At 43.0% G+C, this 14,744-nt stretch overlaps 1 protein-coding gene across 1 annotated transcript in view; it reads left to right on the top strand.

Moving 5' to 3' along the window:
• LOC126335345 (neuroligin-2-like) overlaps positions 1-11,430 on the top strand; it is a 656,601-nt gene extending 645,171 nt beyond the window's left edge. The window contains exon 3 of the mRNA XM_049998530.1: positions 10,975-11,430. Coding sequence (XP_049854487.1) covers positions 10,975-11,024 — 50 coding nt within the window. The 3' untranslated portion in view covers positions 11,025-11,430. The remainder of the gene's footprint in view (positions 1-10,974) is intronic.
• The last annotated feature ends 3,314 nt before the right edge of the window (positions 11,431-14,744 follow it).

Raw genomic sequence — 14,744 nt, 5'->3', positions numbered from 1 at the left:
CATATGCTATGCAGAATTTGACCAACATTTCTGCCTGGACGACGTGACACCAAATTTTATAGAAGTCGTAGCGATATTCAGTTCGATGTTGTACTTCAGTTAATTTCGCCAAGTAAAGCTGCTGATGACGATAAGTATGGCGAACAAGGAGATAACAATCCACAAAAGTAATGGAAATAGGACATTATTTCTGTTATGCACCACGGTGACCGTTCTAAAGTTTATCCGTCCTGCTTAAATTATCCCTCCCAGAAGTACACATTACTATGGAGTGGCTCTGAAAATCACCAGAATGCCACTGCAGTGACTCTGGAATGAAGTGCAAAGAAGGTAACTGAGGAAGAAGCCATAGGTAACCTAAGAAGTACTTCAATTGATCGATGAAAGAAGGAAGTACAAAAATCTTCAGGGAAATTCAGGAATACAGAAATACAGGTCACTTAGGATTGAAATAAACAGGAAGTGCAGGTTAGCTAAGATAAACAGTTCCAAGAAAAAAGTGACATATCGAAAAATAAATGACTGTCGGAAGGGCTGACTCAGCATGTAGAAAAGTCAAAACAGTCTCCGGTGAAATTAAGGGCTAGGCAGGTAGCATTAAGAGTGCGGTGGCAATTCCACTGTTGAATGCATAGAGGAGAGGGGATAGGTGGAAAGGGTACGTTTAAGGCCCCTATGAGATAAAGGACTTGTTTGATCACGTTATTGAAAAAGAAACAGGAGTCGATATAGATGAGAGAGGAGATCCAGTCTTAGAAGCAGAATTTAAAAGTGATTTAGAAGACTTAAGATCGATTAAGGCAGAAAGGATAGATAACATTCCATTAAAATTTGTAGAAACTTTATAGGAAGTGGCGTTGTTTTGTACAATGTATGAGTCTGGCGACATACCATCAGACTTTCGGAAATATATCATTCACACAATTCCCTTGATTGCAAGAAGCAAAGATTGTGAGAATTATCGTATAATTAACTCAACAGCTCCAAGTCACTGGCAAGAATAATATACAGAAGAATGGAAAATGTACACTGAGGGCTTTAAGGAAGTTAAAAGCACCAGTTTGGCAGTTGTGACGTTGATGTTGATAGTGGAAGCAAGACTAAAGAAAAATCAAGTCGAAATGGCTCATAGATGAGTTAATGTGTTTTGCTTTCCTGTCTTGTGTGTCTTAGTTCTCAAAACCAGTGTAGCAAAGAACAAAGCTTCGAGAGACCCAGAGATACAAGATGTGACAGAGCCGGAAGCAGTACGTATATTATTAGAGAACGAAGTAAAGTTAATACTGGATAACACAGAACTGCTCAGGTAGGTAGAATCGCAATCGTAATAACAGGGTGTAGATTTGCCAGTTGCATGTTTAATTGTTTCTTTTTCTGCTAAGGCAACCGAGGATTTCAAGGTCCTTGTGGGAGGTCTTAGAAATCTGGCTGAGGAGGAAGATTGGTCTGATAATGAGGTATTGAGTGTTGCAAAACTGAGACAAACAGATGAAGCTAGGTAGTTATTTATTTCTAGTTTCTGCTACCAGTCACTTTTTTATTTCATGTTTAATCTAATATAATGCAACGCGTTTCGAACATGTTCTGTTGATCTTCAGGCGTTTAAACACACATACAAACATACTGAGAAATGTTCCTTAAATTAAGTCTTAAAGGAGATTAATCTAGAACTCTTTGTCCGTTGTTTGTTACTTTAGTGGCTGGTGTGGTATTTGTGGGGGAGGAGGGGGGCAGTGTATCGCTAGCTAAGTAGGGTATACAGAAGCTCTTAAGGGAGGCACAACATTCGAAGATTTTACAGAGAGGTTAATATAGAGGTATGAAAAACGAGGCACTGCGAGACACTGTAGGGAACTTAACTAAACTTTTTAACTTTGTGCTCTGCTATACGGCAGGTCTTGTCATGAGGGAAACCTCGTCAGAGAGGTCCTCCGCATGAGCGTCTAACGAAGTGATTACTGTGGTGGTTTTATAGGGACCAATGAGGTTTAGTAGCTAAGAGAAATACGGAAACTGTGGAACAATATGCGGAGATAAGGAAAATTAGTGGACGCCTCTGTGAATTAGTGCAGGATGCTGCGGTCAGTGCAAGAATCTGAGATGACGTCGCTCGATGCTTTTCGAAGAGGGTTGAAGGCGGAAATGTCAAGACGTGTACAGACCTTGGGGGTGGGGCGGGGGTGGGGTCTGACAGATTTGTGCATTGCAGTGCTGTTAGCTACAGCGTGTGAGGATATTGATTTGTCGACTGGAGTGCAAGGTAAATGGACAGTATCTACAGCTAGTATGAAATGGTTTCGGCGCTGACGAACAGAGTATGTGAGTGCGCAGTATCGTCAGCCTCTGAGTAATACTTTTAGAGGTAGAGGACCCCTAAGTCCATCTATGGTCGCTCCCAGTAAGATTGGATGCTGCGAAATCTTACGCAAAGCTGGGCTGAGCGATGAGAGGAATAGTAGGGAGAAGTGTTGCACGATACTATCGGACACAGGTCGGTCACCAGTAGTGATCTGGCGAAACGTTGCAGACTGCGTGCAGTGGAGCATAAAGATGTCAAATCATCAGGATTGCCTGGCTACTGCTCAATCTAAACAATGTGAAGAGATTGCGTCACATATAAGTGAGGGCTACGCCATGGCTCTAGGATTAGACTCCTTATTTCAGCAGTGTGCCATAATCGATCTTAAGAAACATACGACGGAACTTGACACGAACATGTTGCAATCTCTGTTGGTCCATCATAGCCAGGGGAGATCGGCAGGTTAAGTAACTGTCAGTCTCAATAAAACTTCCCAACGTATACTTTAAAATATTATTATATTTTATTCTGACAGCGACCAGTTACGGCATTTCATTATGCCATCTTCAGGCCCCACTGCTTCTATCCAAGTATACGAACTTGTCGTATGCCGCCATGAAACACTATATATCGTGAATTCAATCGTTATATAATTGCTTCATTCGAAGACGTGACAGCAAGTGTTTCTGTTATGTGAAGCCATTACCTGTGTAGCGATATTGTGAGTGGAATCCGTATGTGAAAGACGAACTGATTAAACCACGAACGATCACACTAAGACTTCAGTCGCACAATTGTGTACCTAAGGGTACTGAGAAATCACTTTGGGTCAGTGTTGAGTCTTGCTGGTAGGAATTTCGGCTGTGTTGGAACTATTAAGAGACAGCGAAGTATTATGTCAGGCAGGTTGATTAGTAAAAGAGATACTGTATGCGTACAACAAATAAAGGATGGAAAGAAAGTACCTGTTTATATAGATAATTTTAACCTTGAAGACACAGGATTAGCAAAAGGAATGTTAAATATGTGTATCCTGTAGGAAGAAGAATGGGACCTGAGGGATGTCAGCCAGGACGCCATTAAAACTGCATTATGAGGAAAAGTGAAGCACCCAGAGGGAAGCAATAGGCAGTGGATGGAAAACTTACTTTTGAAACTGAAGTATTATTTTTTTTTCCAAAAGGGCCATAACCAGAATATTACACAGCATTGCATACCAATGGGAACTGAATCACCAATCTACTGTAAAACATACAAAATATCCAGTTACTTGCATCCACTTTTTAAAAGTATCTCAACCAACAACTGAAAGATGAAATAATTGGATAAAGCAATAGTGCATGATAGGCGGGAATATTTATTTAGCGTATGGCTCATAACATCAGAGTAAAAATTACAGAAACAACACGATTTAAAAAAACTAATATATATAATCAGAGCAATAAATAACAGTTTGTATATAAGGATACCGCCAATTGTAAATTTACACTCACAGAAGAGCAATCACAAGCAGACGTCCAGTTGAGATAATAAATAGTCGATTGCCTCTTGGTTCGCCATTAGGAAATCCTGTGGGTCACCCTCGTATGCCCTTAGTGGACATTCCTGCACTATGTGTTTGACCGTCTGTCTCTCAGGGCCACAGTCGCAAGCGGCCGAAGAAGTTTACCCCATCTGTGAAAGGAGTAGACGCATCTCCCACATCTGGTTCTGATGCGATTAAGAGTTGACCAAACTTTGCGAGGGCATCAAATCCTTTTGGTTTACTAAAGATGCATGGCATACAGTGGCAGTTTACTGCTGTTCTGCTCTCCCGTTCCTCTTTCCATCGGTCATTTATTTGAAAGTTGGTTTGGTGCAGAGCCTGTGCGGTATTTAGTGGAGGATGCCTAGACCGGAGTCGGTTTCCTTGGATGTCGTGAGTATCTTCATGGATTTGTAATTGAGGGTTGGTCATGATTTTTTTAAATTCTCTAACCAGATCGTGTTCACGGCGCAGGTTAGGAGGGGCTATGTTACTGAGAACGGGCAGCCACACTGTAGGAGTTGACCTGATTGTGCCTGATATAATACGCATTGTTAAGTTGGCTATCTACCATGTGTGTGTGTTTGCTGTTGAGCCACACTGGGGCACAGTATTCTGCCACTGGATACAGTGGTGCAAAGTTAGTTCGCCTCCATGTGGTGCACCCTTGGTAACGCTAAATGAACTGACACAACTGGCGGCAGACCGAATGAAGAATTCCTGCCCCACATCACAGTGAAACAGAACGACAGACAAAGCTTGGCGGGAATAATTGTCGTGACACAAAAATCAACAGATGGAACACGAAAATATAGGTTTTGGTATGATTATAGACATCTCAATGTGAGAAACAATGACGGACACCTACCATTTGCCAGTAGAAGAATGCCATTCGGGTTACAAAATGCACCTGAAAATATTCAGAAATTGTTGACTGGAGAACTCAGACGATTAAGATTGTAGTGTTGGATGAAGAGGCAACACCGTGTTACTAGTGGAGGTCGAAATGCACGCGTTTTAGCTCACGCAGGCTGGCGTGAGGAGGGAAGGACTATACTGACGTGAGGTCTGGAACATGACAAGGAATTAGAATTCACAAAGCGGAGGTAATTAGTTTGATACTTAACCTTAATCCATTAATGATGAACGTCGCTCTTGATGGTACATGCTTCACAGTATTATCTGTTCAGAATACATTCATAGTAATTGAATATGGCGCCTTGCTAGGTCGTAGCAAATGACGTAGCTGAAGGCTATGCTAAACGGTCGTCTCTGCAAATGAGAGCTTATGTAGACAGTGAACCATCGCTAGCAAAGTCGGCTGTACAACTGGGGCGAGTGCTAGGGAGTCTCGCTAGACTAGACCTGCCGTGTGGCGGAGCTCGGGTCTGCAATCACTGATAGTGGCGACAAGCGGGTCCGACGTATACTAACGGACCGCGGCCGATTTAAAGGCTACCACCTAGCAAGTGTGGTGTCTGGCGGTGACACTACAAAGACCACGGCAATGCGTAGTGTATCTCGATGACATAATTGTCTATGGTAGTGGTATGGAACAGAATATGGAGCGATTAAGAGAAGTATTCCTAAGGTTAGAAGCAGCGACGTTCACACTGAGTACGGAAAAATGTAATTGGGTAATGGAAGAAGTAGCATACCTTGGTCATATCATAAGCAAAGATGGGGTTAAAACAGACCCAATACTAATTAGAGCTGTATATGAATTTCCTGTTTTAAAATCTGCAAAGGAGTTTTAATCATTCTTAGGACTCGCGAGCTATTACCGCCGGTTCGTAAAAGGATTTCCCAATACTGCCGGACTGTTGACATGATTGTTAAGAAAGGGTACTAAATTTATGTGGTGCGAAGAGTCCAGCATGCTTTTGAGGAGGTAAAGGAAGTTTTAACATACTGTCAAATATTGGTATTTCCGAATTTTAATAGGGAATTGGTTTTATCGTGTGATGCATAAAATCATACACTTGGCTGTGTATTTTCACAGTAGGTGGAAGGCGTTGAACGTCACGTAGCTTAGGCATAAAGACAGCTAAATTCAGCAGAATGATATTACTCCACAACGGGTAAAGAGATGTTAGGCCATATTTATGAAATCACATGTTTCAAATATTATCTGTATGGTAAAGAGTTTAGAGTAATAACAGATCATGCAGCATTAAAATGGTTGTTGGGGTTAGAGGATGCTTCTAATAGGTTGACGCGATGGGCAATAAGAGTAAGTGAGTTTGATTTCGACATCACATAAAAAATCTGGAAAGAAGCACGGAAATGAGGATGGCGTAAATAGCATAAGGAATTTTGAACATAAGGAATGGCAAACTGCAGCCACAGCAGTATTTCAAGAAATCACAATATTGTATGCGTGATGGGTTGCTATGCACTGAAACCAAATCTACACTGACAGGCATAATCAACTTTATGGTGCAGTTACCACAGTGCGGAAACATCAGGTAATAGGTTTGTGGTGTGTCTGCAGGAAGACAGGTGCACACAAAAAACAACTATCATACTAAAGTGGATATATCTGTGCTTGTATCCTAATACCCGTTACACCTAGAAACATAGGGCAAAATATAACCATGTCTTGCGTCCATTTTAATCCCAAAACTGCTGTCTTAGTTTCCCACTCTTACTCCTCCTTTTTCATATTAAATTATTTCCTCCTACCGAAGTGAAGTAAACGTCTTGAGACTGCACAGTGCAGAACTCTGCTCCAGGCCCAGTGAGGCGACTTCCTGGTGGCACCTCGTAGCGTGGCGCGTCCTCGCCTCCGTCTTGGCCCCCGACCCTCCTCGCCCCCGCAGATAAGCCGCGCGGCCTTAATGAAATTTTAACTCCACAAACACCGCGGCGCGTGTGCACGCATTGCCCCTGACTCATCTCCTCTCCACCTCGACGCTACCCTCCCAAGACTCAGCTTGTACAGTATTCCCCTCCTGTGGGCGCTAAGCTCAATCAAATTCCGTAACTGGATGATGAAAATAATAGATTCCTTGCGTAAGAATACGGTCCTAGTAACATATACGGTATGTCCCAGTTCCGTTTGAGATGCAGCTGTGAAGGAAGGCAGAGATTTTGGTCTCAAAACTACTGAATGTAATCAAAGTATTCTACTCCTGAATCAGTATACAGCTGAAATCTTTTTAACAGTGTTCTGAAACAGTCACGGTAGTCCTTTGTTGGAACTGCATATGGTACTGCAGCACAGTTTTCTTGGTTGACATTAACTGCTTCGCAACGTTGCCCTTTGTTGCCAGATGCAAATCCCACGAAAACGCTTGGTGATCCAGAAGTGTGAACCGTTTCCTAGCCATAGTCTCGCGCCCCATCTTTGCTTTGTGCGCCAGGGCATTTCGGAAGAGCGACCAGGATCTTACGTATCGGTATTCGGGTCGAATTCGACGAATTATTGCTCTCTAACGATGGCGGAAGCCGACATAATACTCAGAACTGACGGTTTTACATTGTGGTACAAATTTCTTGTCAATTATTCCATTGGAATTGAAGAAAACTTTCAGCACTGTACTCACATGTCTCTTCTGCTAGCGCATTTTCTTTGTTTTCGGCTTCTGTAGGCTCAGCCACGCTGCACTCCTCCGATATATAAGAGCTTCCCATCGGAAATACCAAGTCTCGCCGCAATCACAATCGGTTTCGTGGAAGCAGTATCACTTTCAGCTTCCTGCAAAAGATTTTTGCAGCGTTAGACTCTATTATGTTTTTCATCCCCTGAGAGTGCGTGGCAAACTAACCGTGAACAGACCATCCTTACTCTCAAACCCACCGACAAAATTCTGCCCACAGTAATTTTCGGTATTCGTGACCGAGTCTGTACGAGTCGTGAACACATCTACAACTTCTTACACATTTTCGTCCTTGGGTCTCGTTCGCAGCTTTGATGCTCACGGTGCATCGTCAGTGTCCTCCATGCCGTCAAGAAACAGAGCACGCCACAGAAAAACAGCTGAACGACTTAAACAATTGCTACCATAAACACTTTTCCCAATATCAGACGTTTAACTGGGTAATTTGCCTAACTTAACACAAAATTTTATGGTGCCTCGCGGCTCTGCCGCCAGTCTCCTTAGTATCAGATATCTACGGTTACATTCGCGACCTGGACACCTGCTGCAGCGGTGTTAGTGCTTTGACTTTCTACACGGCTGTTGTTGAAATCTGAAGGCTATCAACGTCAAACTTTCCACGACATAACATTGCAGCTTGGAATATTATTCAACCAGACCTGTCCCAACTAGGTCATACTGAGTACATAGAATCTGTCCTGAGAATGGAGATCACTATTTTCCAACGTACTTGTATCTATAGTGGAGACAAATCCTGCACATCTTCACCTCTTTGTGCCACAATTAGTTCGGAGGTGGCACGACGGTGAGTTACTGGACATTCCATCTCGCCATCCAGATCTAATATTTCAATAATTAAGCAAAAGCTCTCAATTCGAAAAATAGGACGGCTCATTTGAAGTGGACACTTATGTCAGTCTTCTGTCAACTGAGCTTGTGTTCCGTCGCTAGAGACCTCGTCAAGACCACGATGTTAAATGTTACTTAACAATTCACAGTATAAATGACAACAATTATCCGTGTCAGTCTTGGTATCTCTTACAGTGGGTTATTATGACCACACCATCAGGTGGAGCAGTGGATTATATATTTCTTTAACGGGATTTAGTCACCTTGTAGCCTTGCGTTTCATTTCGCTACTGTTTAGTTATTATCTGTCACTTTTTATCTAAATGTTGCAGTGAAGTCTTGCCTTATGAACGAAAACAATGTTTTCAGTCTTAACATTGGTGTTCAAATGAGATGCATCCTCATGTGACACAATACGGTGTAGTACATAGCTTTTTATGATATGCTGATGATAGGCTGTGTCCAAAGCTCATAACAAATTAAATTTTAACAAGTGAACTGTTGTTAAAGCCTACAAAATAAAGCGGTGCAGAAAGACGTTCTCAGTACAGGCATATTTTAGATTTAATAAAACTCTGAAACTGTTGCAGGAATCTGTACTTCTGGGTCGATTGTAATTTTAGTCGTCTAGGGTGAGCAGACAAGAGATTTAGAATTTTATTAAATCTAAAACACGACTTTTAGTATTTCATTGGTAAAGCGCACAGTTTGAAGTTTTGAACATTTCAGAATAAAACTACTTTTACAGACAAAGCATGGCGAAATTTTTAATATACAGACTTGTACACCTTTTACAAGCATGACATGCCAATTTTTCCCACGTCCTCATTAGGTATATCACCTCTAGAACTACCCCATTCTTACTTCTTCAATCGTTTCACGTTGCTATTAGAACCTGAAAAACGAATGAAAATTTCTGCTTCAGCCAGGACTTGAATCCAGGGCTCTTTGATTAGTATACAGGTGTGTTAAGCATTACACTACGACAGCAGTATTAGTAAAAGAGGTGCACAAAGCACCCCAAAAAGACTGTTTGTGGAATTCCTAAGGGACCAAACTGCTGAGGTCATCGATCCCTAGACTTACACGCTATTTAAACTAACTTATTCTAACAACACTACACAACCCATGCTCGAGGGAGGACTCGTACCTCTGGCGGGAGTGGCCGCGCAATCCGTAACATGGCGCTTCTAACCGCGCGGCCACACGGCGCGGATGGAGTACCCTTGTCTAGTGCCCTACCATTTTTTTTTTTTGGTCATCAGTCTACTGACTGGTTTGATGCTGCCAGCCACGAATTCTTTTCCTGTCCTAACCTCTTCATCTCAAGCGTAGCACTTGCAACCTACGTCCTCAATTATTTGCTTGACGTATTCCAATCTCTGTCTGCCTCCACAGTTTTTGCCCTCTACAGCTCCCTCTAGTACCATGGAAGTCATTCCCTCATGTCTTAGCAGATGTCTCATCATCCTGTCCTTTCTCCTTATCAGTGCTTTCCACATTTTCCTTTCCTCTCCGATTCTGCGTAGAACCTCCTCATTCTTTACCTCATTCCCTACCTACAGGGAAAATAACCTGAAGCTGAAGTTTGTGTTAGGGAGGGCATTCGACTAGGGTAGTTTATGCAGCAGTATTGCCTGTACTGCGGGGGTTGTGTAATGACTGGCACACCTGTCAACTGAACAACGATTCATTTGTCAAAGTGGATGTTATTCCACAGCGTTCCGCTGGTTAAAATGTTAGGGTTTGAATAATCTTTTAACATGTTTCTTTTGAACAGTAGTGCTGCTGACACGATGACTCTTGTGTTTACTATTATTTATATATGTTTTATGATGTTGGCGCTGATTTTGTGTTAAGCAATTGACGATGCCGTTGTGGCTCCAGTGTATTGGGACATGTTTTTGTAAAATAGATCTGAAAATGGTCATTATAGACTGAAACTGGTAGTGCGATGACATGAAAATTTGTGACCACAGACGTGACCGATTTATTCTTTTATCGAGTCATGTGCAATTCGCGTCCATTACGCAGCTTGTCAAAACCGACATACGTCTTTACAAGCACGAAATTATTTCCATACTAAATACGTGTGTATTAGACACGTAGGTTCGACTTCGCGCAATGGAAAGTAACTCACCTTAGTCGCTAAAAGGTAGCTTCTGAGATTCAATAAGCTTTCCTCCGGCAAGTATCATCATTAAGTTTTACAACAAAATGTCTTTAGTCAATGTCTTCCAACAAACTACAACTCGATATTGTCAAGAATTAAATAAAGAATAATGATTTTTTCAGTGCAGTAAATCCTACACAACGATATTTTAAGCATAATGCAGACAGCAACAGACCAGATGGAATTTGTCAGCAGGGGCTGAGATTGCTTACGATTAACGACGACTATGTAATAATTGTATACTAAGACAAATGCAGGTTTAATAGGAATCATATGACTGTAGACAAAATACTGACACTTGCATTGCAGCGTACATTTGACGAGTAAACTCACAAAAAATCAGAACTTTTGCGACTGGTTCCTGCCATGTGAGTTTACAGGTTAGCTATAATTTGTTCGTGCATGACCTGTAAATCGTGAATGATTGTAAGCACTTTATAAACCCTCATTCCAAATATTGTACACTTGGTACCTGTATCATATACTCTTTAGAGTGCTGAATTACAGTAGTTTTCTTCTTTTACAGGTCAGTATACATCCGGTTTTCGCCTACCACCATGCCGTCATGGTACGTAATACTTACATTTTTGATAATTAATGATTATAAAGCTACCGGGATCCAGGTTTTGAGTGTTTTCCCTCCATCCTTCCAAGAAGATGCTGGAATGACTCCTTTCAAACAGCACGGCCGATTTTCTTCCCCATCCTTAACAAAGTCCAGGCGTGTGATCCGTCTCTAATGTCCCCGATGGCTACGGAACGTTAAAAAGAAGTCTTCTTTCCTTCCTTTGTGATACTAAAGCTTCCTCAAAAAATAATTATACACAGACACTCAATCTGCTAGGCATTGTCCTCGCAAATAACATCAGTTTTACAAATGGTTTTGAAACTACTAACACATATTTAATTGACGACGTCTGAAAGTCAACGTGTAACTAGCAAGAGAAACCTATTTTTCCTCTTTTCTTTTTAAATGAATATACCCAAATCCTTGACTTGTGTTGAGACCCTTTGATCACCAAAAAACTTTGCCTCACAAACACAACAGCGCAAGAAAAATATGTTATCGTGGCTGTAGATAATGATACCATGAATATCTGAATAGGTATGTGACCATTACTTATGATGTATCATTTAAGCAGGCACTGAAATCTACCCTTCATACATCTCTAATGATCGTTGAGGTGTACACTCACCTTAAAAGGAATCTCTACGAGCCTGGCGTGGAACATAACAGTGTACAACAGAAGGACGCTGTCAGAGCTGCAGAATACGAGGGTCTCTACTTCCTGTGTTTCCTCGGGTAATGTGAATGATAGAGGGCATTATTGCTCCATAACGTTTTACTAAAACGCACGGGAGGGTCTTGAGATATTTTCTAGTAGCCAACGAACAGGCAACAATTTCGTTTATTGTCCTCTTCCATCGGAATATCTGTGTACCTGTATTTAAACATGAACTATTTTTTCAGTATAGGTGAAAAGTTCTTTAGTAAAAGGCTAATGTATCACGCTGTTGTATTATATTAGTATTTCAGTTTTATTTCATTTCAGTGAATTATTGTGTCTTTGTCAATAGATCATGGACTGTATCCTTAGAGATCCATAACCATGACATAGAAAAAATCTCTGCATGTGGCGACCAGCATTTCAGTGTTGCTAACTATTAATAATTATTTATTCAATAGTTAATAATTGAGTTCCTAGCCTACACCGGATACATTTCACGTGTTTGTTGGTTGAAGAATCGTATCTGGCACACGTGAACAATTTCAAAATGCCATATGATAATGGGGGTATATTAGGCTCGTAACACTCAACAACAATAATAAATTTAAAAAATTAATTACTAAATGCCATAGGCTGCTGATTTTTCTCCAGAAATCAAATGCGTGTTTTTTATGTTTTAGAATGTATTCGGAGACCTTTCTGAAAATGACTTACAAGTTCGTGGCGCCCTCCATCGGTAATGCTGGAATTCAATATGATCTTGACGCACCCTTAGCCTTGATGACAGCTTACAGTCTAGCAGGAATACTTTCAATCAGGTGCTGGAAGGCTTCTTGGGGAATGACAGCCCATTCTTCACGGAATGGTGCATCGTGGAGAGGTATCGATGCTGCTCGGTGAGATATGGCACGAAGTCGGCGCTCTCCAAAACATTGCAAAGGTGTTCTGTAGGATACAGATCAGGACTTTGCGCAGGCCAGTCCATTACCGTCGAGTAACTACTACGCCACAGGCCGTTCATTATGAACAGGTGCTCGATCGTGCTGAAAGATGCAGTCGTCATCCCAGAATTGCTCTTCAACAGTGGGGTGCAAGAAGGTGCTTAAAACATCGATGTAGGCTTGTGCTGTGATAGTGCCACGCAAAACAACAAGGAGTGCAAGACTTCTCCATGAAAAACGCAACCACACCATAACACCACCGCCTCCGTATTTTACTGTTGGCACTACATATGATGGCAGATGAGGTTCACCGGGAATTCGCCATACCCGTACCCTGCCATCAGATCGCCACATAGTGTACAGTGATTCGTCACTGCACACAACGTTTTTGTTGTAACAGCGACCGGAACGAGCGCAGGGTATTAGCGAGGGAAACGCGGCGGGACCTTAGGACACAACAAGAACAGACAATAGAGTAATGAACCAAAACAAGACAACCACGTCCACTGGAATAGAAACACGAAGTCAATACGCTGTCTGAGACGATATGTCCTGAGACGCAATGCGATGTTAGACTGCTGGCTGAGCTTTTTTATTTTTTTATTTTTTCTTCTTTATCGTGATTTCATTCCCCTGCCCCATATGGGGAGGGGAGGGGTGTCAGCGGCACAATCCGCCACTCTTCGGCCGAGTGACATGTCAACTGAAATAAGTATAAAATGTTACATACATAAGGCGATAGAAAAGCGGAACGTAAAACAGAGTAAAGGGAGAAAATGGAAGTAAAAACAGACTGACATGGAGACGTTCATGGGGGGCAGTTAAAAAGTCACCAGAAAGTTAAAAAACACAGTTGGCGGTTCTTAAAACACAGAGAAGACACTGAATGCACATGCACAGGTTAAAAGTCGGCCACAGTATTAAAAACACTCCAGAACAACCCACTTGTAGCACACACGATGAAGAATAAAGCTTCCAGGTGGGATCTACCAAGGGAAAGGTCATAGAGGATGGAAAAGGAGGGGAGAGCAAGGAGCAGCAGGGGAGGCTGCGGGATGAAGGGAGGAGGAGCGTCAGTGGGTACAAGGAGAGGCAGGAGACACGTGGGGTGGGAGATGAAGAGGTAAGACAGGGCAGGAGGGAGTGCAGAGACACTGAAAGGGGGCACAAGGTGGGAGGGGAGTAGGAGGGGGAAGCCACTCAGGAGGAGAGAGGGGGAGGACAGAGAGCCCAGAGGAGGAGGCAGGAAGATGGGGTCAGAGTTGGTAGGAAGGGTAGGTGTCAGGGCGAAACCCATCATCCAGGAGGGGTAGACGGTGGATGTTACGTTGGGATAGGAGATGGAGGGTGTGGAGATGTAGTGGGACACAACGGTAAAGGCGCAGCAACTGGTTGGGGGTGGAGAGCAAGGGAGACACCAGGGTGTGAGGGGGATTAAGACGGCAAACAGTATATAGTGTGCGGGTGTGTTCAAGGAAAAGGAGAAGGTGTGGGAAGGGGATGACGTCGTACAGGACGCGTCTGAGGGACCGAAGGCGGATGCAGAAGTCGAGGCGGAGTTCATGACGTTCGAGGATTTGGAGGGCTTTTTAGAACCGGGGAGGGCCGAAAATCCAAGCGACGCTGGCATAACAGAGGATGGGGCGGATCAAGGATTTGTAAGTGTGAATGATGGTGCAAGAATGCATATCCCACGTCCGGCCGGACAGGAGGAGGCGGAGGCAGTTGTGAGCTGTGTTTTGGATGGTAAGGAGATGGGGAGTGCAGGTGAGGTGACAATCAATTGTGAGGCCAAGGTATTTGAGGGTAGGAGTGAGGTGGATAGGACCGCCATAAATGGTGAGGTAGAAATCATTTAGGCGGAAGTAGCGGGTAGTGCGGCCTAACTGGCTGAGCGCGAGGCAAGCGCTTAAGTACGTTATCAGGGGCGCCGATATAGGCCGCTGTAACCACGTGTTTCACTGTGGAGCCCTCACACAAAAAGCGGGCCAGGAGGCGCGCGCCGCCACAGCTTACGGGGCGATGGTGCAGAGACCTCTATGGGTCTTCGACGTCCATGACGTCTGGCGCGGATTCAAATTCCGCGGCGCGCGGTACCAGAGTTTTTTCCACTGTTCAATCGTCCA

The sequence above is a fragment of the Schistocerca gregaria genome, chromosome 2 (assembly GCF_023897955.1).
Source record: "Schistocerca gregaria isolate iqSchGreg1 chromosome 2, iqSchGreg1.2, whole genome shotgun sequence".
Lineage (NCBI taxonomy): Eukaryota > Metazoa > Arthropoda > Insecta > Orthoptera > Acrididae > Schistocerca > Schistocerca gregaria.
The sequence above is the reverse complement of the archived record's forward strand: the minus strand, read 5'-3'. Positions and strand labels throughout refer to the sequence as shown.